The following is a 27,351-nucleotide window of genomic DNA, read 5'->3' as shown; positions in this document are numbered from 1 at the left end:
AACTTCCTCATATGTAATAGTTACAGAATATTCTATTACAGGTTGAATGCTAATTTATGTAACCGGCATCGCCTGCCCCCCTCCTCAGCATTGGTCATTGAAGCACCAAAGATATGCTTCCACATGCATCTTGGCATAGTTTTGTCAATATAGCCATAGAGTACATTCCTAGCTATGGAGTGACTAGGTCATGGAATAATTACATGTTTAATTTTGGTGGGTGTCACCAAATAGATCTGTACACTGACTCCTACCAAGAGTATATGAGAGTGCTATGTTTTATGACCTTGTCTGCCTGCATATTCTGTGTGTGTGTGTGTGTGTGTGTGTGTGTGTGTGTGTGTGTCTGTCTGTCTGTCTGTGTTTGTGTATGTCTGTGTGTATGTGTCTCTCTTGCAAGGGGTTTACCAGTTCTACTGGTGGATATCGTATGTTTGTTTTTTATTCGTTAATTTCTGCTGTCTTATTATTTCCTTTCTCCTATAGTGGGGTTTATTTGCATTCTTTTTCCACTTTGTTGGGATAGGTAGGTAGTTTACTTCTAGCCTTTATTCCCCCTAATATATGCTCTTAAGGTTATAATTTTTCCTCCTAAGTTAACTTGGCTTTACCCAACAAGTTGTGATAATTTATGTGTCTATCATCATTCAGTTCAACAAAGAGAACATCTTAGAGAACAAAAGGCACATTAACTTCAGAGTAATTTTACACATTACCACAAGATAAATTTACCACAAGATAGTATTATCATTCCTTTTTTACACTGTTTTTTTGTTTTTTGTTTTTTTGAGATGGGGTCTTGCTCTGTCACCCAGGCTGGAGTGCAGTGGGGTGATCTTGGCTCACCACAACGTCTTCCTCCTGGGTTCAAGCACTTCTCCTGCCTCAGCCTTCTGTGTAGCTGAAATTACAGGTGTGCATCACGACACCCAGCTAATTTTTTTGTATTTTTAGTAAAGATGCGTTTTGCCATGTTGGCCAGGCTGATCTCGAACTCCTGACCTGAGGTGATCTGCCTGTCTCAGCCTCCCAAAGTGCTGGGATTACAGGTGTGAGCCACTATCCCCAGCCTATACTCACTGTTGATTGAGATTTAGCCACATAATTGCTCTTTTCATTGCACCTCTTCTCTTCAGCATTTCTATGCTTCAGTGCTGGATTATTCTGTCTGAAGAACTTGTTTAATAATTTTTTTGATTCAAGTCTGCTGATGACAACTTTTCTCCATTTTTGTTTATCTGAAAATATTTCTATGTTGCCTTCAATGTTGAGGGATATTTTTACTGGATAGGAAATTCTAAGTGGAACATTACTTTCTTTAAACATATTAAAGGTGTTTTTATGTTACGTTCTGACATTTGTCATTCCTGTGTCTGATGTTTCATTTTCAGTCTTAGTCCAACCTCTTGATATGTCTGGTAACTATTGATTGAATGCTAGACATCTGTGTGGAACACGATAGAAGTTTTTGGCATTGTCATCCTCCCCACGGTAGGATTCACTTTTGCTTCTGGCAATGTGTTAAATAGAAGGTTGCCTATATTCAGTCATGAATTGACCTGATTTGAAGATGAGTTTTAATCTTTGTGAAGGCTGATTTATTACTTGTTCACTTAGAGCAAGAGGCTTCCCAGCACCCCATTTGTAAGATTGAGCTATTTACCAGACCGGTCCTCCTTAGAAAGATCTAATCTCCAATGTTGAGTCCATAGCATCATAAGATTGCTGTACCATCTGCACAACCTTTTCTTCTGCCTCTCAGATTCACATTCTGTGTGAACTGGCACATACTTCAAATGCCAAGGTTGTACGATGTAGGGTTTATCTCAATGCATTTCCTTTATCTTTAGTTATTGACCTCCAAAATATTGGTTTCCTTGATTGCTCTTGAATGTCTTCAAAGAGATTGTATCCACCCGTTTCAGTTATTTTCAGCAAGAAGGTTGGTCCAGTGCTATATAAGCTAGTTCATTATAGCCAGAAATGGAAGTCTGAACTTGCTTTTTATTTCCATTGATTGATTTATTTTTTCATCAGCATCAAACTGTTTTAATTTTTGTAGCTGCACAACAGGCATTAATAGCTGGTAGTTCCCACTTATTTATATTCATCTTTAAAAGAAACTCCTGGTTATTCTGAAATGCATCCTTTAGACTAACCCTAGAACCATGTGTCATCTTCTAAACCAAACTCATTGCACTAAATTATTAAAGAAGAGTGAAATTTCCATAACATTGTGTTTCTATTTTTAAATGTGATTTTTTAAAAATATCAGTCTTGTTTTATGTTCATCAATATGTATTTTTTTTTTTTTTTTGAGACGGAGTTTCGCTCTTGTTACCCAGGCTGGAGTGCAATGGCGCGATCTCGGCTCACCGCAACCTCTGCCTCCTGGGTTCAGGCAATTCTCCTGCCTCAGCCTCCCGAGTAGCTGGGATTACAAGCATGCGCCACCATGCCCAGCTGATTTTTTTGTATTTTTAGTAGAGATAGCGTTTCACTATGTTGCCCAGGCTAGTCTTGAAATCCTGAGCTCCAGCAATTCTCCTGCCTCAGCCTCCCAAGTGTTAAGATTACAGGCATGAGCCACTGTGCCTTGGTTGTTCAACGGTAGTATTAAGGCTTTCTTTATGTAGCACTGGTATATAACTTAAGTTTATTTTCAATAGTTTACCATTCTGTTACTACATAAACATGATTTATTTAATGCATTACATTTTCCAATTGGCTACTGTTTGTGTGTAGCTGTTTATTTTTTAATGTTATTTTTGTGTACAGCGTTTTATCTCAACACTTGTGTTATTTCTTATGTTTCTTTTCAGCTGGTTTTGATTTGGGCATCCATATGTTTACAGTGTTGCATAGGCGGTGATGATGCACCCCAGAAAGTTTCAAATCACTGATGTAAGGCTTTCTCATTTACATAGGAGGTCCTGGAATTTTCTGGAGTATCATCAATAGTATAGAAGTCTCAGTCTAGCAAATCATGTAGACACAGCAATCGGTCAGCGCCGAGCAGAGTCCAAGTTCCAAATTCACAAGAGAAACAGTGACTCTTCTGAGGTGGGGTTGTTTCAACTTCTCTGTGTCCATGTAGGGGGACATTTGTTGTGCTTCAGGCATCAGGAGCAAAAATGCTTTTGAAATCTTTCAAATCATGTCTGACAAAGTGTCTAAGAATGCTGAAATAATTCATATTGTTTAATCCAGAAATTCCACTTAAGTCCACCTGCAGAATTTATCCTGAGAAAATTCTTGCAGATGCCTGCAGATATTTAGCTGTAAGTATGGTTATTTATTGTTGATTACAATAGAGAAAATTTTGGAAACAACCTAAAAGTTCTGGAGTAGAGAAATGGCTACATCGGTTTTGGTATATGCAAATCGGAGACCATATATATTCTCCAGCTACTAAAAACAGTGCAGAAAATATTGATGCTATTAAGTAAAATAAAACTAGGCCCCACTATGGAGGGTATGTGCAGCACGGTCCCTTTGTTTTATTATGATTTTTGACAGGGTCTTGCTCTGCTGCTCAGGCTGGAGTGCAGTGGCGCCATCACAGTACAATCATAGCATAACCTCGAACTCCTGGGCTCAAGCAATCTTCTTGCTTCAGCCTCCCAAAGCGCTGGGATTATAGCACTCCACCACACCTTACCTTCCATTTTATTTTATTTTTAAATTTTATAAGTTCAGGTATACATGTGCAAGGCTTGCAGGTTTGTTACATAGGTAAATGTGTGTCATGGTTGTTTGCTGCACCTATCAACCCATAACGTAGATATTAAGCCCTGCATGCATTAGCTATTTGTCCTGATGTTCTCCCTCCCCCCAAACCCCCACAGGCCCTGGTGGGTGTTGTTCCCCTCCCTGTGTCCATGTGTTCTCATTGTTCAGCTCCCACTGAAGAGTGAGAATATGCAGTGTTTGGTTTTCTGTTCCTGTGTTAGTTTGCTGAGGATAATGGCTTCCAGCTTCACCCATGTCCCCACAAAGGACATGCTCTCATTCCTTTTTATGGCTACATAGTATTCCATGGTGTATATGTACCACATTTTCTTTATCCAGTCAATCACTGATGGGCATTTGGGTTGATTCCATGTCTTTGCTCTTGTAAATAGTGTTTCAGTAAACATACGTGTACATGTGTCCTTATAATAGAATCCTTTATATTCCTTTGGGTGTATACTCAATAATGGGGTTGTTGGGTCAAATGGTATTTCTGGTTGTAGATACTTGAGGAATAGTCACACTGTCTTCCACAATTGTTGAATTAATTTACATTCCCACCAACAGTGTAAAAGCATTCCTATTACTATACAGCCTTGCCAACATCTGTTGTTTCTTCACTTTTTAATAATTGCCTTTCTGACATAAGATGATATCTCATTGTGGTTTTGATTTGCATTTCTCTAGTGATCCATGATGTTGAGCTTTTTTCATATGTTCGTTGGCCACATAAATGTCTTCTTTTTCGAATTGTCTGTTCATGTCCTTTGCCTGCTTTTTTATGGGGTTTTTTTCTTGTAAATTTGTTTAACTTCTTTGTCAATTCTGGATATTAGACCTTTGTAGATGGATAGATTGCAAAAACTTTCTCCTATTCTGTAGGCCATCTGTTCACTCTGATGATATTTTCTTTTGCTGTGCAGAAGCTCTTTGGTTTAATTAGATCTCATTTGTTAATTTTTGCTTTTGTTGCAATTGCTTTTGATGATTTCATAAAATCTTTGCCCATACCTGTGCCCTGAATGGTATTGACTATATTTTCTTCTAGGGTTTTTATGGCTTTGGTTTTTTGGCTTTTGCATGGTTCCTGAAGGACAGAACCATAATTTATTCCTGGGTTTTTTTGTTTGTTTGTTTTTTAGATGGAGTCTTTCTCTGTCTCCCAGGCTGGAGTGCAGTGGTGTGATCTTGGCTCACTGCAACCTCCACCTTCTTGGTTCAAGCGATTCTCTTGCCTCAGCCTCCCTAGTAGCTGAAATTACAGACATGTGCCATGTGCCACCATACCTGGCTAATTTTTGTATTTTTAGTAGAAATGGGGTTTCGCCATGTTGGCCAGGCTGGTCTTGAACTCCCGACCTCAAGTGATTTTCCTGCCTCAGCCTCCCAAAGTGCTGGGATTACAGGTGTGAGCCACCTCACCTGGCCATGTTGTGCTACTTTCTAATTTTAGCCTTGTACTGAGATGGCACAAAGTTAGCCCAGACTTACCTGATAAGACTTTCATAAGTCTTTGCAATAACTCATATGAAGTTACCCCTGTTTTACAGATAAAGAGACTGAGGTTCAGAGTGGCCATGTGACTGGCCTAGGATGGTACATGGGAGAGCCAGCATTAAGTCTCAGATTTGCCTACTTCCATGTGCCATTCATTCCCCCAGGTAGCTGTAAACTCCAGGGACTAAACTATGACCCTCAAGCCCTCCCTCAGTGTCACATTCTGGACAAGGCCATGCCTGAAATTTATATCACATTCTAGGTAGTGAGAAGGAGCTAAATAAGTGAGTAAATAAGTTATTTTGGCAACTTCTGTTGTATATCAAATTACCTTGAAACATAATGGTATAAAACAACTGTTTTATTGCACTTATGATTTTGTGGGTGTGGAATTTGGGAAGTGCTTAACCAGGCAGTTTTTACGTGGAGTTTCTCATGCAGGTGCAGTCAGACGTTGGCAGGGGCTGCAGTTATCCAAAGGCTCAACTGGGCTGGATATCCACCCAAGATGGCCCAATCGCAGGGCTGGCAGCTAATGCTGGCCATTGGCTGGAAGCGTAGTTGGGCTGGCAAGCAGAGCACCTGCACATACCCTCTAAAGAAGTGGCTCTCAAACAGTGGTGGCTTTCCCCTCAAAGGGACACTTTTGTCTGTCACAACTGGAGTGCTACCAACAACTGGATCGAGGTTAAGGATGCTATAGAACATCCTGCAATGCACAGGACAGCCCCCAGCAACAAACAAATATTCAGCCGCAAATGTCCATAGGGCTGAGGTGGAGAAACCTTGTTCTAAAGTATGGTGGTCCCAGGGTGTCAGGCTTCTTACATGAGGCTGGCTTTTCCTGAGTAAGCTCCAGAGAGAGCCAGGTCCTCTTATGATCCAGCCGCAGAAGTCACATAGCGCCAGCCATGGTGGCTCATACCTGTAATCCCAGCACTTTGGGAGGCTGAGGTCAGGAGTTCAAGACCAGCCTGGCTGACATGATGAAACTCTATCTCTACTTAAAAATACAAAAATTCGCCGGGTGTAGTGGTAGACACCTGTAATCTCAGCTGCTCGGGAGGCTAAGGAAGGAAAATTGCTTGAACCTGGAGGTGGAGTTTGCACTGAGTGGAGATCACGCCACTGCACCTCTAGCCTGGGCAGCAGGGTGAGACTCCATCTCAAAGAAAAAAAGAAAGTCACATAGCATCACTTCTGCGTCCTTTATTTGCTAAAGCAGTCACAATGCTGCCTAGCCTCAAGGACAGGAGACAGGGCCCCCACTTCTCAATAGGAGGAGCGTCAAATATTTTGTGTCATTTTTTCACAACCAAAGAAGATAATGGGGATCAGCATGGTGGGAAGCAGGCAGGGCAAGAGAAGCACGAGGGGTTTTCCTGTGGTCACCAGCCCATCCTGCTGGACACTGGCCATGCTGACACTGAGCCACTGGAAAAGCTCCCAGGAGCAGCTCCTGTCAGTGGCTGCAAAGCCTTCTCAGGAACCCCTACACTCTAGCCCCTTTATCAAAGCACTGTGAGTTTTCTCTGGACCAGTAGGAAGCTGAGATCACAGGGGGTCTGCATTTGACTCCCTTTCCACGTTCTTCCTCCTCTCCAGTTCACCCCATCCGTCCTCCCAGCAGTTGATAGCTGGCCTCTCACTGCTCCGGTAACCTCACCTAGCTCTGGGCACCTAAGCACTTTACTGCAAGTCCTTTTATTATTGGCTTGAGCAGGGGACTGTGCCATTAATAATTTAATCTCCACAAGACATTTCTCTGTAATTGCTAGTCATGGATGATAATTGGTGACTGTTAATTCCTGATAATTAACAAGCTAATACTTAGAGGTAATGGTGCCTGGGTAATCATCTTAAAAAGCTCAAGAAGGCTGCCGGCTTCTAGGCGCCAGTGTTCAAAAGACGAGACTGCATGTTGGCATCTCTAGCTCAGGAGTTTAACTGGAGCCCTTCACTTTCGTTTACAGGGCAGTGATTGGAGATTGATAACTTTTATTTAATTTTCTTCTCTGATTCTGGAAACAATACATGTTCTTTGAGAAGCTTTGTTGAGCACAGAGAAATATTTAAAAAACAAAAACAAAAAACAAAAAATATGTATAACCTAATTACCTGGAAGCAGCCATCAACACTTTGGGTTCTTTCCAGTCTGTAAATTTTGTATACACTTCAGTTTAAGTTAAATGTGTGGTGTTGCGTTCAACTTCATTCATTTACTATTATCGTGTAAACATTTTCTCTTGTGGTAGCAACTTATAAAAAATGGCTCCTCTCCTATAAAGAAAATCAAATGAACATGAGATTCATGCGATAGACAAGGAACCATGTAAAAGCAGAAGCTGGGACAAGGGCCTAGGAATCCAGTCCAGACGAGGGTGTCTTCAAGGGCACTCCTGTTCCTGCCGAAGACACTGGGTGGGATAATATGTATGCACAGGCACAACTACATAGGAGAAGAGACTAAAAGGCAATGAACTAAGACGTTAATAATGATGGTGTTTTCAGAGTGGGGAAGTGCAGGTAACTTTCATTTTCTGCGTTATAATTTCCTGCACAATACACAGAAAAAAGCATTGGCTCAACATCTAAAATATTTCTGGTGCACATTTTTATCTTTCCAAGTAACTGGCTGGGTGATCTCAGGTACTTCCCTCTGGGTCTTTATTTCCTGTGTGTGGTTTGAGGGAAATGCTAGTCCTGCCGCCCCACAAGGTGGGTTTCAGGATTAGAAATCCTGGGTTGTTGTGTACCTCCAAGAAGCTACCAGAATGCCTGGATGACTTCCAACAACATGCCCTGTAGTTTCAAACAAAAAGCCTTTATGTGACACTTGGCCACTTCCAAAGAAATATTTCTGAATACTGTGTCTCGTACATTTCTAGATTGCCTGAGTGACCTACTTTGAACCCATATTTCTTCAGTAGGGAGATGATGTAGTCCAAGCATAGACTTTGGAGTTAGACGTGGTTGAAAACCAGTCTACTTCTCACCTGTGATTTCCTGTAGGCTACTCTACATCTTTAACCCTTAGTTTCTCCATCCGCAGAATGGGGCTAATCCCACCTACTCATGAGGTTATCATGAGGTCCCAATGAGACCCTGTACATGAAGAGCTTTGCACAGCGCCTGGGAGATAACCCATACTCAGTCGATGATGTTCTTTATTTATAAATAGGATTACATAATAGAAGCATAGATAGAATTTTGTAATGAACAACATTGCTGTTTTTCACCCCAGGTGGCATTCCATAAATTTATCACATACTCTGGAAATAGATGAAACTGTTTGGTTTTCCTAGGTATTTTCCAGGCTTTAGGATCTGCTGCTATAGAGTTTGGCAGACAAGGTCACTTTCAGCCTCTTATTTCTTGCTTTTGTAGATTAAGATCCAATCTTCTCTCCACTTTCATCTTTCCAAATCTCCAAGACGTGAATCTTTTTCATCTCCCTGCCAAGCTTAACATTAAGATTGGCTGCTCAGCTTCGACCGGGCAACAGCAGTCGTGCTTCGGAAGCTCTGATCCATCCTCTCTGCAAGTTGCAAGGGGCTTAGTCCATTGTCGTTTAATAAGAATACCTTATGCCAGGATCATGCTTTAGATGTTTTTTTCAAAGCACAGTCATATCTGCTGTCGTGTTTAACCACGCCAGCAATTTTGTGGAGTGAGCAAGGCAGGTCTTGTTGTTATTCCTGGCACAGGGTGTGGTTCCCAAAGTGGGTTTCATAGAACATGATGTCATTTTTTTTTCTCAAATAAGTTTGGAAAATACTGAAATATGCAAAGCTAATCAGGCTTTTTAAGCCTTTACCATAATGTGCGGTGTGTTTCTATAAGGGCTAGGTGCAGTGCTTCACAAGCTGGGTTTTTTTTCTTTTTAACCAGAGTCACTTTTTCTAGCATATTCTATGGAATTATTGCTCCATGGAACCCATTGGATAAACCAATGGGGTTGGGAGTTTGCGAATTCCAGCCTTGAGAAAGGGCTTGGGAGTGGGGCAAGGTAAGTTTCAAACGCAGGCACCGGCCCTTGCCAGCTGAGTGCTCTTGGGCACGTTTCTTAACCTCTCTGCTCCTCAGTCTGCTCACTTGTAAAATGGGGATGGTAAGAGTAGTTGGGATTAAAATAGGGAGTAAAGTGCTTACCGGGTGCCTAACAATGACGATTAGCGTTCATCATTAGTCTCTTCCTCTGTGTTATCCAGGAGAAAAACAGGCTTCAGAGAATGTCGAAGTTTGTTCTGTGTTGCTATAAGACAATACCTGAGACTGGATAATTTATAAAGAAAAGAAGTTTATTTTTTTATTTTAAATTTATCATACTTTAAGTTCTGGGTACATGTGCAGAATGTGCAGGTTTGTTACATAGGTATACCTGTGTCACGGTGGTTTGGTGTATCCATCACCCCAGAAAAGGGGTTTAGTTAGCTCTTGGTTCTGCAGGCTGAGACGTTCAAGGGCATACCCCTGGCCTGTGGTAAGGGCTTTTGTGTGGCATCACAACACAGCAGAAAAGGGCAAGAAGGAAATGGAGGAAACCCGAGGCTTTATCACAACTCAGCCTCGAGGGGACTAATGCAACCCTTCAAACTCATCCAGTCTTCGAGAGTGAGAACTCACCACCCTGAGAATAGCACCAAGCCACTCCTGAGGCATCCCGTGACCCCAGGCACCTCCCACCAGGCCCACCTCCCAACACTGCCACACTGAGGATCAAATTTCAACATGAGCTTTGGTGGGGACAAACAAACCACTGTATCCAAACCATAGCAGAGAGGTTAATCTCCCAGCTTTATGTGGATCTTTATGGCATGGCTGAGTGTAAGTTCAAGGCTCTGTTCACCTTTGGGAGCCATATGGCTTTGTTCTCCACTGCCCCCCTTACCCCTGCTAACCATCCTTGGGGTTTCAATTCCACTTCCTTTGGCAGATGTTGGGGCTGTGTGAGTTTCAAGTGTAGGTGACAGTGTTTGGCTAACTACTATTAATATAACAATACTATCATTACGTCACTATTGCTTCCCACCAATCGGCAGCAGCCTTGCCCTGGGCCTCTGCTAGGAGTTGGCTCCTCTTCCTCAGGTCCTGGGTTCTCCCTGTCGTGATGCCTCCCCATCCTCAGTCAGAACAGGATGCTGTAGTTTCCCATCTTTCCAGCTCGTGAACTCTGCGGGTGGCCACACCTCTTCCACAACTGCAAGCACAGGGTTTATAGGTGCTTTACGAGGTACTTGTGCTGGATACAGGCTGTCCTGCTCCACTGCCCACCCTCTTGCATGCAGAATGACTTGGCTGGGTGGAGAGGGCTGTTTGGCGCTTCATTTCTCTCTCCTTTATCAAAGCCGACACAGGAAGGATCACTGTGGCTTAAAGCCCTGTGCTCTCCAGCCTTGCAGACATGGACACACATGCCTCAAGGAAGCTAATGTGTGGCTCACTCTGTAGATCAATCAGCTTTCCCATGATCAACTTCTAGGGCAGGGTCAGCGCTGTGGGATCAGGGCCAGCGCGCACCACCCCCCCATGCCGACCCCTTCTCACAAAGAGACTCTAATCTCTCCCCCTCTCTCCTACAGTCAACTCAGACTCTGCAGACAAATCTGGCTTCTGTCCCTTTTCAGCTGTCTCAATACCCACCTGTGCCTTGGATCTCAACTGGCACATGATACCATCCCTGGGGTAGGGCCCTAGGACACCACTGGAGCTCTGATATTGATGAACTGCACCAAAGAACCACTGTGCTTCTTTCCTTAACATCACTAACATCCCATTTCAAAAGCTCTGACTTTGCAATATGGCAAGGGGCCAGTGAAAGATGCTGCCAGGGTAGCCAACTTGCAGCCATGGCTGGCTTGGGTGATACCAGCTTTCTGAGTTGCCCAACACCCCATCCTCTTCTAGAGATGGCTCTGCCTCCCCGTCCAGCCTCACTGGATTACCCCTCTGGGCCTTTGTCACATCCTGGGCTTTTCCCATCCTAGCCGTTGCTATATTACAATGCCATCACCAGTTTGGTTGGCACAGCACTTCAGATTTTAGTAGACGGACAACTCACCTGGATCCTATTAAAATGCAGATTTCAATTTAGGGAGTCGGAGAGGACAGAGAGTCTATTTTTCTAACCAGTTCTCTGGTGATGCCCATGTGGCTGGTCCATGAACTCTACTTTGAGTAGCAAAGACCAATTGTTCCAGGCCCTACTTGAGTCCAATTGTATCACAATCTCTTGGTGTGGGATGTGGGAATCAGGGATTTTTTAGACACTCCCTAGGGACCTCTAGATTGTAGCCAGAGCACAGAAGCCCTGAGGCTAGCTATGGGCTCCATGGGGCCTGGCATCCATCTGCTGCGTTCTGCACTGTTTTCTAGCTCCAAGTCCAGTGCCTGACCCTGGCAGATATCAGCAGGTGGGGCTTATGGTTAATGACCTTGCATAGACACTTAGCTTCTCTTCTTCTCGTTCAGAGCTGGCCCCTGCAAATAGTGTGTGCTGGGCAGGCAAGAGTCAGCCCATTTCTGATTAGGTGGATTGAGGAGGCTGTTGTACTGGGACCGTGACGTGGCTTCTTTACTTGTGTTGACCCAGTCCTGCAACTAATTCAAGTCACATGAGGAAGATCCCCTCCTCCAAGAAGTCTTCCCTGCTCCTCTGCTCCTTCCCAAGGCTGCTGCCAGTTCCCTGTCTGGAGCCGGCTTCTTTCAGAGTGTATTTGAGCCTTAGAATCCTTTTCAACACAGAGAAGCTCACCCAGCAGAGTTCTCTCCTCTATCCTTTCTCTCTACTTCCTGGGCAGGTCTCTACCAGAGTCCTCAGTGGGCTGCATTTAATTGCTTTGGGGGTGCCTTGGTTCTTCTAGATGGGGAACCCTTCAATGGCAAGGAGAGTGTCATGTTCATTTTCATATCTCCCATATCTGGCACAATGGGTTGCTGAACGAATGAATGAATGGCAGTACCCAGCAAGGGGACTCCCAGAGAGGACAAGAGCGTCCTGCAATGGGGGATGCTAAGAAAGCTCTGAATTGCTGCAGGGCGAGGGAGAGGGTTGCACCTCTGTCGTGGTGAACTAGTGTCCCGGGCTGTTGTCTGGTGGTCTTTACCCATCCATTGAGCCAGGTGGGGGGTTGACTTTAATTACTGTTTCCTCATCTTGGTCTTCTCACAGCCGTGGGCACTGCCACCTGCTCACCTACTCTCCCTGGCCCCAGAGCCCACTCCGTGCTGGTGGGAGCGTGGCAGCTGGCTGCCCAGAAACAGTCCAGGAAGATGAGTGCCTGCGGGAGGAAGGCCCTGACCCTGCTGAGCAGCGTCTTTGCTGTCTGTGGCCTGGGCCTCCTGGGTATCGCGGTCAGCACTGACTACTGGCTGTACCTGGAGGAGGGCGTGATTGTGCCCCAGAACCAGAGCACCGAGATCAAGATGTCTCTGCACTCGGGCCTCTGGCGGGTCTGCTTCCTTGCAGGTAAGGGTGCCGAGGGCTGGGGACAGCCCTGCCCCCTGACATCACCTGCCCCGAGGTCCCTCCCTGGGAAGGGATGGCCAAGAGATGCTGGAAGGAGACAGTTCACCATGGATGATGCCCATATATGCCAGGTGGTGCTCCCTGAAACGGCCGAGACCCCATTCCAAACTCAAGTCCTGACTCTGGATGTCCATTTGAGCCAGTCTTTTCATCCCCCAGGTCTTCCCTCCCGAAAGATGAATGTAATTCTGCCTTCCCCACTCTGCTCCCAGGGCTGGATGAGAATGCCTTTGCACAGATCTCAAATGCTCTTGCATGCCTTAGCTCAATTGAACTATCGATCCCAATACTGCAAGACAGGACTTACTATTTCCACTTTGCAAATGCAGAAATGAAGATTCGAGGAGCTTAAGTCTCCTTAACTCAGCTTCCTTGCATCCACTAGTTTATAGAATAGGAAATACTTGGCAGTTTCTCTGTTCCTCCCTCCATAAAATGGCACAGAGGAAACGCATGAGCAGGTCCCTCCAGCTCTGCAACATTGTAGAGATTTTGACCTCACTTACCTGCGCCTCCCTTTTTACTCACTAGGGATTCCCTATAACTTTTCAAGTTACCTCTCCAAGAACCCTATCCTTTATCCCTTTATCATGGCCCAAGACCAGCCTGCACAAGAAAAGCATCTCCAAGTCGTACAAGACTAGCCGCAAGCCTGGGCTGGCCACAGTGTGGTCAGGACCCTGTAACTTATGTGTGCATTGGGAAGAGATACAATTTGGCTTTCCCAGGCTTTTCCCTCCCAGCTTGATAGTATGGCTTTTGGGGGTGGAGCGGGTATTGGTTCCCACCAGTATTTAGCAGGGAGGACACCTGAAGGTGTTGAGTCAGCCATGGGAATCACATCCAACTCTGACTTCTGCTCCAGACTGTGTGGCATTGGTAGCAGAGTTTGAAGTCACTGGGATCTGGTCCCCAGGGTTGTTGACAAGGCTTTTGGAGTTCTGCTCCATGACACCCATTAGCTGGAGAATCTAAGTCAGCTATGCACCATCGTCAGCCCCATCTGGCCAAACACAGTGAGATGGCACCAGTTGCTCATTCAGCAGGGAGAGTTTGCAATACCAACCTCTTTTCACACGACTCTCAGTGCTTGGGTCCATCCTCACAGAGGTGCTTCTCCAGGAAGGTTGTCATATCAGGACATGCCTCCACCCCTGCTGTGGGCCATGAGCCAGGGAAAGGACCCCTCTAGGGCTTGGACCCAGCTCGGGTGCAAAGACACAGCAGGTCAAAGACCAAAAAACACTTGGAAATACCATTTGAATGGACTAACTTCAAATCCATGATCAAGAAAGGCCTGGAAATGTGATTCTTGTCTCCACAGGTGAAGAGCGGGGGCGTTGCTTCACCATAGAGTATGTGATGCCCATGAACACCCAACTGACATCCGAGTCTACGGTCAATGTTCTAAGTAAGTGCCTTTAGTCTTGCAACCTGGGCCACTGGCTGGACAGAGAGGAGCAGGGAAGAGGGAAGAGTCAGGATGCCAGTGTATTTCTCAAGAGGAATGCCCTTAGACTCAGCTGGGTGTGCTGACCTGAGTTCATTAGAGCTTAATTTTCCAGTAGTGAAAAAAGATTGCTGGAGTCTCCCAGCAATCTTTTTTGCCCCAGGCATTAATCAGGGAGCTGACTCTCTGGACCCCAGGGAGTCTGACTTCATAGCCTTGACCTCAACAGAGTTGGTTCTGCCCCAGTATGAGCCTGCAATATTGCAATACAATTCTGATACTAATCACCTGGAGTTAACAGAGACTCCAAAGGTTTAAGGTCTCAGTCCCCAATAAGACTACCCTTACTTCAGATGCCAGCTGCATGTTCAGAGGTCCCTGGCCTCCTGTACTTCTGACCAATTAGCTCCAAATGTGGGAGCTCCCATAACTGTCAGGTTCAATAATTTGCTAAAATGACTCACAGAATTCAGGAAGGTGCTGTAATTACCACTGCAATTTCATCACAAAGGATACAAATCAGGATCAGCCAGATGAAGAGACATGTAGGGCAAGGTCTGGGAGGGTCCTGAATGTGGAGGTTCAGAGTCCTCTCCCCATGGAACCAGGATGTGTCACCATCTTCACACGCTGATGTGTTCATCAACCAGGAAGCTCAACTGAGCTTTGCTGTCCAGAGTTTGTATAGGGTTTCATTACATAGGCATGATTAATTACATTATTGATCACATCATTGAACTCTCTCTCCAGCCCCTTACCTTACCTAGAGTCCAGCTGACATCACCCGGCTCAAAACCCCAATCCTCTAATCCCACAGTTGGTGTTTCTAGTCCCCATCCTGAGTCACTTGGTTAGCATAAACTCGGGTGTGGTTGAGACCCATCGTGAATAACAGAGACACTCCCAACCTTGGAAAATTCCAAGAATGTAGAGGTTATCTCTCAGGAACCAGGGAAAAAGACTAGACCCGACAGAATTCTCCCCAGGTAGTTATAAGTTGAAGGGAACAGAGGCTCTAACTGTCCCCTGCTCCATTCGGAACAACCCCTTGCCCAAGGAAATGGTGAATCTGCCTGGAAGAGGGAGTAAGATGGAATAACCTGGCCCTTCCACAGCTGCCACATTGGCAGACAGTGTGGACCCCCAGGAGGATAGTAGCTTATGCCTGGAGGAAATGACAGAGGCCCTGAAGATACTGGCACTTGAAGTCAGACCTTCCAGGCCCGCCTCACAGGCAAAAGTCCTGCTAGTAATGGAAGGACCCCAGGCCACCGGATGGGGGTAGAGCCTGGGGAACCCCTGCAGGGGTGGGGCTTTGAAAACCTGTTGGTAAACAGTCCCAGGAACACTCAGCTTGGGATGAGGAGGAATGAGTCAGGCCTGGAGGCTGACAGGCCGCCCTTTTGCCCCGTTAGAGATGATCCGCTCAGCCACACCGTTCCCTCTGGTCAGCCTCTTCTTCATGTTCATTGGGTTCATCCTGAGCAACATTGGACACATCCGTCCCCACCGGACGATACTAGCCTTTGTCTCCGGCATCTTCTTTATCCTCTCGGGTAAGTTGTGTTGTTTTCTTTCCTTGCACCCATGCTGGAGGACAGCAGTGCCATCTCGGCTTACTGCAACCTCTGCCTCTCAGGTTCAAGCAATTCTCCTGCCTCGGCCTTCTACAGGTGCCTGCCACACACTTGGCTGATTTTTGTATTTTTAGTAAAGATGAGGTTTTGCCATGTTGGCCAGGTTAATCTCGAACTCCTGAGCTCAAGTGATCTGACTGCCTTGGCCTCCCAAAGTGCTGGCATTACAGGCGGGAGCCACTGCACCCAGCCACCCTGAACTTTAGCTATTTAACTCCCAAACAGCTCTGCATTGGGAAGTCCTGAAATTAGGACAGGCTAAGTCAGTCAACCAGACAGAATTGAGTCAGAGCTGGAGGAAACATTTGAGGACCCTGGGCCCATTATTACCTTCTGGAAGAGCAACAGAGGCTCCACAGGAGCGGTGAAGGCACAAGCCCCATTCGGGCAAACCCGGGATTGGAACCCAGGGTTCCTTCCTCACTCTGCACATCACTACCCCTAAGGACTTTTTAATTCCCATCATCTTGAGTGTTGCTATTTTTGAAGGGGCTATGTCTTCATATTTGTGCATGAATATTAAACACAATCGGCCTTTGGAATGATGGCTCCTTCACCTCCCCCATCCCCCAGCTGTCAGGAGACTCCTGCTATCTCCTTCCCTTGCCAGTCACACCCCACACCATAAGCCCTCCTAGACTGATGCCAGGTTGTACTTCATTCTTTCTTTTTATTCATTCCTTCATGATCTCTACCTACCAGGCCTTATTCTGGCTGCTGGCATCACTGCCCACAAAACGGACAGCATAATGGGAGACACAAATGCTAGATGGGAGACAGAAAGCCAGTGTGAGCAGCACTATGAATGGTGGCCAGCAAGGTCAGCGATGGAGGCCAAGAGCAGTGGCTGACACTCAGGGCAAAGGCTGGTCATGGAAGACCAGGAGGCGGCGAGCTAAAAGATGAGTAGAAATTAGGCAAAGGAGTGAGGCCGGGGGTGGAAAAGGGACCTGGAGGAAAGAGGGAGGATGAAGCATTGGGGGAACTGAGTAATCATTGCTCATCTTGGCAGGTGCAAGGAAAAATGTGGTGAGGAGAGAGACTGGGAAAGGCATCCAAGGTCATCTAATGGATTTAGGATTTTATGAGAAGCCTTAGATGGATTTTGAGCCAAGGGATGACACGACCGGGTTTGGATTTTAGAATGACCATGCTGGGGAATGGAGGGAGGGAGGGAAGAAAGACAGGAGGCAGGGACATTAAGCAAGAGGTTATTCCAATAGTAGAGGCGATGGCCCAAACAGGGGGTTGATAGTGGAGAAGACAGAAATGGAGGGTTTGAGTGACACTTGAGAGGTAAACTCAACAGAACTAGGATGAGGCTTCCAGGGAAGAGTCGAGGTGAGTGCCAGTTTCTCACTTGAGCACTGGGTAGATAGCATATCCCGTCCTTGATTCAAGGATCACAGGAGAAGGAGATTTGGGCAGATCATGAATTTAGTGTGGGAAATGCTGAGTTTGAGGTGTCCTTATGACATCTGGGAGGAGTCTCTGGAAGGCTGCCAGAGGTCGGCGTCTAGGGCTCATGGGAGTGAGTTGGACCAAAGATAGAGATTGGAAAGTTATCAGCCTAGGGAGTGGGAGGGAAAGCCACGGACATAATCCATGGGCATGGATGAGATTGCTCACGGCCAGTGTGTAGAACAAGAAGGGGAAAATGTAAAGTTAATTCTCTATAGGTTTATTGCCAAGTTAAAAACGAGGAAACTGAGGCCAGCACAAGAAAATTAGATGCCAATTTATTCAGCTCCTGGGTGAGGTTCTGTGGTCGCGGGGAGAGGGGCCAGGGAAATTGCACCTGACTTCTCTCAGGAGTGGGGTTTTATAGGGAGTAAAGGCTTTTGATTGGATTTGGAGGAACAGGATGTGGATGGGGTGAGCTGCTATTGGTAGGTAGGGGGGGATTTCTGGTGAGCGGGCTAAGTGCTGAGTGCAGAGGGGATTTCCAAGGTGGGCTAGGTGCCGAGTGCAGAGGGGATTTCCAAGGGTGGGGTTAGGTGTTGAGTGCAGAGGGGATTTCCAAGGCGGAGCTAGATGATGGGCATATTCTGATAATTTTTCAGTAGGGAGGGAGATGGGCGTGTTCGAACTCCTGGCGAGGCAACCAGCCTTACATTCCGACCTTTTTGATGATATATAGGACGCCGCTTCTTTCTGGCTACTTCCTGCTGAATAGGGGCGAAGTGGGGGGAGGAGTCAGTTGGCTGGTACCTTGATTGGGAGTCGGATGTAGGGGTGAAGCATCATCTGGAGATGCTTACATATTTCCAGGCCATGCAGGAAATTTCTCTTATGTGGGCCTGTAAAAACTTGAGAAAAAAAGGGGCTAGTATTAGTAGAAGACACACAATAATAACGGGGGTGATGATGCGAGTCAGCCAGGTAAGCATGGGGGATTGCCACCAGTTGAGAGACGAGGCTGGTGCTCTCTGCTTCTTGCGGAGGTTTCTTGGAGGCGATAGAGTGTGTTGACATTTTCTTCCACAGGGCCTGTTTCATTGATGTAATAGGAGCACTGCTCCTGGAGGAACAGGTACCTCCTTTTTCTGCCATTAGTAAGTCTAGGGCCCATCGGTTTTGAAAAGTCACCTGAGCCAGCGACGTGATTTGTCGCTGGAGGGAGGCTAGAGAGGCGGCTGATGCTTCAACAGCCACACAGAGCTTGTCTTCCAGCTGGGCCACTGAAGTGATGCTGTAGCCCATGGCACCACTCCCTATTCCAGCTGCTACTAGAGAGGATGCTAAAGAGAGGCCAACTACTATCGGGAGGAAGACTGCTTGTTTGCTTCAGTGATTAGGGGACAGTGTGATGAGGGATAGGAACTCAGCTTGTCCGTACACTTCTAGCTGCAGGACTAGTGTGATGGGCACACAAGGGAAAGGGAGGGATGTATTAATAACTTTGGTTAGGGTTCCATTACACCAAAAGTATCCTCCTGGAGGCGCGTAAAAGGAGGATTTTACTTCTGCCCTGGTGTTGCACCTGAGGCTGGGGCTGCTGGCTGACCCACAGCAGAGAGAGAGGCTTTGAGAATGTACATTGAACAAGGGAATACCCGTCAAGGTGGTGTCAGGCCCCATGGGAGATTGTGACAGGTTGAACCCAGTCTGGAGGGGGACTGCGGCTAAGGGGAGTTTGTTAAGGAAGGCGCATAAAAAGCAGTTGGTGAAATCTGTGGCCCCGGTTAAGTTTAATATGTAAGCCCCTTGCTGTACTAGAGTTAGCCAGGAGAAAGGCTGGGGAGCGTAGTTTGAGGGCCTGGGCTGAATTGAGGGCTTAAGTTGGTTAGTTAAATTAGCCTCATTGTAAGATGGAATTTCTTAACGAATTGAGTTGTTCTACTTCCACGGGTACGATCCGTATATAGGACTGGAATATTAGCCAGGTACCACTGGGGCGGCTGTTTGTAAACTTGGTATATATTTTACCTGCAGTACCCTCTTTCCAATGGGCGTCCCAGGGATCATGGATGATAAGGGACACTTTACCTCGGTTGAGGAAAAGCATTTCACTTGCTGGGGAGGTGCCTGTTCTGAAGGCTCTGTGTATAACACAAGAAGTGTATGGGCATCCGCCGTAGGTATCGCTCCTCGAACGACAGAAGTTTTTGGTTTGGTCATAAAGAAAGCAGAGGCCAAAGTTATTCCAGGAGTTTTTGATAGTATTGGACTTGGATTTGGAGAATTCAAATTTTACGGCTGATTGGCAGCCTGCGGGCTGGCAATCTGCTTGGGCAAGGTATTGGGTTTTAGTGGTTCGGCCTACTGTCCAGGACCCCTGAAGGTAGAACCGCCAGACATAGTAAGGGTTAGCTTTAAGAGGGAATGCCAGAAGGATTGTTAGGAGGAGAATTTGAAGGGTTAGGAGTTGACAGGTAGGGGTTACAGGTGAGGCAGAGGCGAGTGGGGCCCAAGGGTTTGGACCTCCACTGGTCATTCTTGGGAGCCAGTTTGAGGCGTGACACATGGTACCAAGGGGTGTGGCCTAAAAGTTTGGCAGCAGTTGGGGTAGTTAAGATAATGATATGGGCTGCAGAGACCCTGGCTCGAGTTCCCGGAGGAGGATACTGTCACCTGGCTGGAGAGGTATAGTCGGGTGGGAGTCCTCTGGTCCCGGAACTACAGGGAGAGTATAGTCTGTGTGTTCCGAGTAAGTGGCGGAGGAGAGAGAGGTAGGGAAGGTAGGAAGCCAGAGGATGTGGTTGTACCGGGAGATGGTGAGAAACTAGAAAAGGCCTGCCGTATAGCAACTCAAAGGGACTGAGACCTGTTGGCTCCCATGGGGTGGCTCGGATCCAGGCTAGAGCAAGAGGTAGGATGTGGGCCAGGAGAGTTTTACCTCTATGGTGAGTTTGGCCAAATGATTCTTGAGGATGCCGTGAGCCCGTTCAACTTTACCCGACGACTGAGGGTGGTAGGGGATGTGTAGTTTCCAGGAGATGTTGAGAGACTTGGCGACTTGCTGGACCACCCGGGCTGTAAATGCCGGACCGTTGTCTGACTGAATGTTTCCAGGTAAGCCAAAACGAGGGATAATCTCCTGGATTAAGAGGGAGGGCACCGTGTCTGCGGTTTCCCTGGAGGTGGGAAAGGCTTCAATCCATCCAGAAAAGGTATCTACAAAGATTAAGAGGTAGCGGAGTTTTTTGTGCGTGGGCATATGGGTAAAATCAATTTGCCAGTCTTGAGCTGGCAGATGGCCATGCATTTGGTGGGTAGGAAACTGTGGCCTTAAGCTTCCCTGAGGCGAGACCTTAGAACAGGCAACGCATGCCTTGTGTACTTGCTTAATCATCTGTTGCAGACCTGACAAGAAAAAGAGGGGCTGCATGCAATGGTGCAACGCTTTAGGCCCTATATGTCTGGGTTGAGTGGAGAAGTGGAATGAAGGCTAACTGACGGATTTTCAATGAAGAGTAGATGAAACTCCTGTAGGCGAGAGGGTCCTAGGTGAGGGAGAGATTTGTGAGAGAGAAGGTCGGTCAGTCGATGAGGAGAAAACACTGAGATAGGCTGGCATAAGCTAAGTTTTAGGGATTCCTTGGTGAGTTCTGTTGCCGCCCCCAGGGCCCGCAGGCAAGGCTGCCATCCCCTGACTGTGGGATCAAGTTGTTTTGATAAACATGCTACAGGATAATACACGGGACCTAGGGGTTGGGTTAGGACTCCAACTGCAATCCCTTGTTTCTCGTCAGTAAACAAGTGGAAGGGATGGTTAAGGTCTGGCAGATGAAGTGGAGGTGCCATGGACAGAGCAGCTTGTAGGGTTCTGAAAGCTTGTTTTACAACTCTGGGATGAGAGAGGGGTCCTGTGGGTGTGTCCTTAGCTGCCACATACAGAGGTTTAGCTAGAATGGCAAAGTTAGGTACCCAGTGACGGACGTATCCTACAAATCCTAAGGACAGAATCTGGTCTGCAGTCTCTGGGGGCTGCAATGAAAGAAGTGCCTGCCGGTGGTTGGTTGTTAGGCTTTTAAGTTTTGGGGGTGAGGTGAATGCCTAAGTAGACTGCTGAGGTGACTGATAACTGTGCTTTAGAGCGAGATATCTGGTACCCCTTGGATCCAAGAAAGTTAAGGAGAGTGGCAGTATGTTTTTGAGACAGAGAGAGGGAGGGGTTACAAAGTAACAGATCATCCACATACTGGAGAAGGAGACTGGGTTGGAGGGAGCAGGAGTTAAGGTTAGCTGCTAAGGCTTGTCCAAAAATGTGGGGACTGTCCCTAAATCCCTGGGGCAGGACTGTCCAGGTGAGCTGCTGTGACAGGTTGGTGTCAGGATCAGTCCAGGTGAAGGCAAAAAGGAAGTAAGACTCTGGGTGAAGGGGAATAGTAAAGAAGGCATCCTTAAGGTCAAGAACTGTAAAATGAGAGGTAGTGGAGAGAATGCTGGATAATAGAGTGTATGTGTTGGGGACCACCGGGTGGATGGGTACCACCGCCTCATTGATGAGGCACAGGTCCTGAACTAGGCGGTAGTCACCGGTCGGCTTTTGGACTGGTAAGATAGGAGTATTACAAGGGGAACTGGTGGGGATAAGGAGTCCCTGGGCCAGAAGTCAGGTGATGATAGGCTTTAAGCCCTGGCAGTGGGTTTTTGAGATGGGAAACTGAGGAAGTGAGGGAAAGTTGGTAGAGTTCTTCAGGAGTATTTTAACTGGTGTGTGATGTCTGGCCACCACAGGCTTGGAGGTATCCCATACTGAGGGATTAACTTCATTAGGAGGGATAGGGGGTTTAGGTGAGGGGTTAAGGCAGGGCGTGATACCAGTTAGGAGTAGAAGTAGGAGGTGGGCAGAGGATGAGCTTGAATGTGGGGAGCCGGTGAATTGGAGGGTGGCCCCTACAGTCCGGAGAATATCTCGTCCTAAAAGGGGGAGTGGGAGAAGGGGTGTCCCTCAAGGACACAGGCTAAGGGATGAGTTTGGTTAGGAGAGGACGGCTTTCCATCAATCCCCATGACTGAAACCTGGGAAGGTATGCTAGGTCCTGAGTAGGAAGGCAGTACAGAATAGGTAGCCCCCGTATCCATTAAAAAGGGAATGGACTTACCTGCTACCTGCAGCGTTACCCTGGGCTCAGTGAGGGTGATGGGGGTCCTCGAGTTCGGACAGCATCAGTCGTCCAGAAGGCCGAGAAGTTCAAGTGAAGGGACTGCTTCCTGCGGACTGGCCTGCCCTCCGCATAGAGGTGTGGGGGGTGAGCCTGCAGCCCGGGATGGGCAGTCAACCTTCCAGTGTCCAGTTTGTTTGCAGCTTGGGCATGGCCCAGGAGGTGGACGAGGACAGGGGCACTGCCGTGCCCAGTGTCCCTCCTGGCCACATCTGAAACAGGGCCCAGGCCGGGACTTTGACGAATTTTGGGAGGGTTTCGATGGACCCCCTCCACCAGATGTTCGGTGGGCTGCCAGCCTCAGGGCTGCTACATGAGCTTGGGTTTGGAGGCCTACCTTTTGCTATAAATGGGCCTGGTGGGTGGCCTCAGCCTGTTCCTCTCGGCCATTGAAAACTTTAAATGCCATGTTCACCAGGTCCCATATGGGAGTTCGGGGGCCCTCCTCAGCTTTTTTAAGTTTCTTCCTTATATCAGCTGCTGACTGGGAGATGAAGTGGGTGGCTAGGACTGTAGCCCCTGCTAAGGAGGCCAGATCTAGCTGGGTATGGAGGATCATAGCATTAGTTAATCGGTCTAGGAAGGCAGCTGGGTTTTCATCAGGACCCTGAGTTATTTCCCTTAACTTGTCATAATTAACTACCTTTTGAGCTGCGCTTTGCATGCCTGCTAGGAGGCACTGTAACATTTGGTCTCAGCGGTGGCAGCCATCTTGACCGGTTTGATAGTCCCAATTAGGGTCTGCCTCGGGGATTGCGGCTGCGCCTACTGGTATTTGTTTGTGAGATGTACCTGATCAGTGTGAGCTTGGGCCGCTGTAAGAATGTGGTCACACTCACCAGGAGTAAGAGTGGAAGACAGGATCACATAGGTGTTATGCCAGGTTAGGTCGTACGCCTGGGTGAGGTAACGAAATTCTTTGGTATACGCGGTAGGATTGGTAGAGAATGACCCTCGGCATTTTTCAATGGCTGACAGATCAGAGAGAGAGAAGGGAACGTGTACTCGGACAACGCCTTCTGCTCCGGCTACCTCACGCAAAGTTGCAGAGGAAGGGGGGTTCGTGAGAGTGGGTATGAGCACTGACAGGGGAAGTTATATTAGGGCTTTGGGGAGGAGAAGGAGAAGAGGGAGGAGGGAGTTGAGGCCTCGCATAAGGAGGGGGGTTGGTAAAGTGGGTGGGGCAGGACAGGTCTTCCAGGTCTTCGGAGAGTGCGGAACAGGGCAGGGCTGAGGGCAAAGGGGGGGGTTTTGGCTAACAGAACCTGGGAGGAGGAACAAGAGGAGGAGAGGGTGGGCTGGGAGTGAAGGTACCAGAAAGCCTGGACATAGGGACCTCTGACGATTAACTGTTATTTTGGCAAAAGTTGTCTAGGTCTGTCAGGACATTAAAGTTGAGCATGCCCTCTGGAGGCCACTTAGACTGGTTGTCTAGGGGATATTGTGGCCAGGCCACAGTGGAGACGAAAAGTAGCCTTTTCTTTTTAATGGAAAGACCTAGTTTGGGTAGATTTTGGGCTAGGCATCCTAATGGCAACTTAGGGTCCAGGCGGGACTTCTGATTGCCCATGGTTCACTCTTGTGGGGTAGTTAGGGGTTAGAAACGAATATGGGAAGGTCTTATACCCAACACAGGCAGAAGTACTCCTTTCCCGGCGGGGGGGGGGGGGGGGGGGTGGCTGAGAGAGCTTATAGGCTGTAACAATGTAACGATTATAGCAAGAAAAAAAATGTGAGAAGAGTGAGGCCTTCAGTAGAAGAAGAGGAGGAAGAAAGAAAACAGAGTTACTTATTGAGAGTTTATATACCAAAAAGGCTGATCTGAGAATTTGATAGACGTTTTAGTACTGTAAGCCCGAGATTTGGTCCTGCTGTTAGGCAGGGCTTGGGTTTACAAGCGGGGCTTCTGAATACCTAAACCTCGGCCGCTGCTGCGGAGATGGTCGGAGGGCGTCCTGGACTGCCCTACCGAATGCCAGAGAGGGTTTGGGAAGATGGGGACGTCTCCTTCAAATTTCTGACCCCCGGAATCCCCTCACAGGGAAAAGACAAGAGAGTAGGGACGTCTCCTCTACACTCAAGTCCTCGAGACAAGGCCGGGGCCCCGGGCCCACGGCGAGACAAGGAGTCGCTGATGCAGCCGTGATAGTGAGCAGGGAGTCTACGAGGCAGGCAGTGGGAGAGTTGTAGGTAACAGAAGTCTTACCTTGTGATGGAGCAGTTCCCTGTTAACCTTGCGATGGAGCAGTTCCCTGTTACCTTGTGATGGAGCAGTTCCCTGGTCCAGCTTCGTGTGAAGGGGTCAGTTTCCCCCAGGAGGGGTCGTATAACTCCCTCCCGGGTTTCGGCACCACTTGTAAAGTTTATTCTCTGTAGGTTTATTGCCAAGTTAAAAACAAGGAAACTGAGGCCAGCACAAGAAAATTAGATGCCAATTTATTCAGCTCCTGGGTGAGGTTCTGTGGTCCCGGGGAGAGGGGCCAGGGAAGTCATGCCTGACTTCTCTCAGGAGTGGGGTTTTATAGGGAGTGAAGATGTTCAATTGGATTTGGAGAAACAGGATGTGGATGGGGTGAGCTGCTATTGGTAGGTAGGTGGGATTTCCGGTGAGCAGGCTAAGTGCTGAGTGCAGAGGGGATTTCCAAGGCGGAGCTAGATGATGGGCATATTCTGATAATTTTCCAGTGGGGAGGGAGATGGGCATGTTCAAACTCCTGGCAAGGCAACCAGCCTTACAGAAAGAACATGGGAAACCAAGGTAGGCTCTTTCTCCTTTTCAAGGTGACCTGCGCATTTTCATAGAGACCTTTTCTTTTGAAGATAATGACTCTGGCCAAAGGAGTGGCTCTTGGGGCATGTATTTTAGGTACCCTGGACTGACTGACTGACTGGGGGGGGGGCATCCTGGGGAGAAGATGGGTGGGTGGGTGGGTGGACAGGAGATGGAAGGAAAGGAAAAACAGCTGTTGGATACCAGGCATTCTGATTACCACCTGACTCCTAAGTAATTTTAGGATCCTTTTCCCAATATTTTCTTAACATAGCTTGGGAGACAGGTAGCAGTCAGAAAGTCTGGTGCCCTAGAGCCACTCTTTCTCCTTCTGGCCACCCACCTGCCCATTCTTCTTTCCATCCATTTTTCAATCTACCTACCAACCCATCATCCATCCCTCAAGTCCATCCTTCCACCCTCCCATGCATCAACCCAACACATATTTATTGAGCGCCAGCAATGTCATCAGCCCAATCTTTGCATGGTGATATTTCCACATAGCCCAAGAGATACAGACCCAGTGTAGTGAAGCTTTTTGTTTTTCCTTTTGTGAACTTCACGATAGCCAAGGCCGTAAACAGTAGCTTTGAGACACATGAGGTTTTTGAGCAGTGAGCTAGGGATCAGAAATCTAAGATTGAGATGGGCCACATGAAATCATTTCAATGCTAACAATAAAGAGGGTTCATTTAGGGCAGCAGTGATTCAAACGCAAGTTAAGTACCTGGAAGGTTTCAGTCACATCGATTTTCCTTTAGCATTCATCCTTCCAGATGCCCTAGTTTCATAAAATAATGTGAGTGGAATTGAACCTGAACAGCTCAAAACAGAGTAATTAATTATGTCTTCATTCAATTACAGCTACTAATTAACAGAACTAATGCCTGAGGCAGTCATTCGCACGATGGCAGCAGGCAGTTGGTGCCCCCTGGCCTCCTGATTTAAGGCTTGCCAGAATCTGGACAAACTGTCTTTACCTCCCCTACCTAGAAATCTCAGCCAGGCCACATCTTGTGGTCAGATGGGTTGCACAGACCACAGGCCACATGAGGGAACTCCACAATGATAGGTACCACCTACCACCTTGGCTATCTCTGCCTAGGGGGGCCTATTTTACCCTTCAGTTCTATAAAAACCACTTTCTAGCTCAGTGATTCACAGCCCTCTTAAGAAAATTCAGTGCCAGGCGCAGTGGTGCACACCTGTAATCCCAGCACTTCAGGAGGCCGAGGCAGGCAGATCACTTGAAGTTAGGAGTTCTAGACCAGCCTGGCCAACATGGTGAAATCCCATCTCTATTAAACACACAAAATTAGCTGGGTGTGGTGGCAGGCACCTATAGTCCCAGCTGAGGCAGGAGAATCACTTGAACCCGGGAGGCAGAGGTTGAGCCAAGATTGCACCATTGCACTCCAACCTGGACGACAAGAGTGAAACTCCATCTCAAAAAAAATAAAAATACAGTGCCAGGGCCCCATGCCAGGCCAGGTGTGTCAGAATACCCAGAGCTGGGCCTCAGGCCTGTGTGATGGGTATGCACAGCAGGGTGAGAACCACTGGGCTTAGCCCATGGCTTAGGAGGGCAGCTATACAGGACCTTCCCTGAAACTATCTGCTGTCTAGAAGGTGCTGGCCAAAACAGTGTACTCGGGAGGCAAGCATCTGCTCTCCCTCCAGCTCCAGTGTCAGCACTGTTATCCAGGCCAGCGGCTTTGCTCCTGAATTGCAAGCGGAGGTGGGTGCCACCTCAGCAAACTCCTAACACCTCTGGCCTGAGTGTCCCCTCTCCCCCACCTGCCCAACCAGGCCTCTCTCTCGTGGTGGGCCTGGTGCTCTACATCTCCAGCATCAATGACGAGATGCTCAACAGGACCAAGGATGCAGAGACCTACTTCAACTACAAGTACGGGTGGTCGTTTGCCTTCGCCGCCATCTCCTTCCTTTTAACGGAGGTAAATCCTGTCACCCTGAGCAGGGACAGGCTGGGGCTAGGCACTGCCCCCCCTGAGCAGGGGAGAGGGGACATTCCACAAGCATTTTGGGGCTTGGACCACCCACCCTACTTCCCTTCTTCATCCCAGAATGTGTCACTGTCTTCCCTTCCTGGGTCTCCTCCAGCCAGG

General features: G+C 47.6%; 1 protein-coding gene across 3 annotated transcripts in view; it reads left to right on the top strand.

Annotated features, from left to right (window-relative positions):
- The window catches only part of CACNG5 (calcium voltage-gated channel auxiliary subunit gamma 5), a 68,684-nt gene that overhangs the window by 29,385 nt on the left and 11,948 nt on the right, over positions 1 to 27,351 (top strand). For all 3 annotated transcript variants that reach the window (XM_037727406.1, XM_037727407.1, XM_017497305.2), the window contains exons 2-5: positions 12,401 to 12,697; positions 14,082 to 14,168; positions 15,623 to 15,763; positions 27,035 to 27,180. In XM_037727406.1, coding sequence (XP_037583334.1) covers positions 12,502 to 12,697; positions 14,082 to 14,168; positions 15,623 to 15,763; positions 27,035 to 27,180 — 570 coding nt within the window. In that variant the 5' untranslated portion in view covers positions 12,401 to 12,501. The remainder of the gene's footprint in view (positions 1 to 12,400; positions 12,698 to 14,081; positions 14,169 to 15,622; positions 15,764 to 27,034; positions 27,181 to 27,351) is intronic.

This window comes from Cebus imitator, unplaced genomic scaffold (genome assembly GCF_001604975.1).
Source record: "Cebus imitator isolate Cc_AM_T3 unplaced genomic scaffold, Cebus_imitator-1.0 Scaffold229, whole genome shotgun sequence".
Taxonomy (NCBI): Eukaryota; Metazoa; Chordata; class Mammalia; order Primates; family Cebidae; genus Cebus; species Cebus imitator.
Note: the sequence above shows the minus strand (reverse complement) of the source record. Positions and strands in the feature narration are given on the sequence as shown.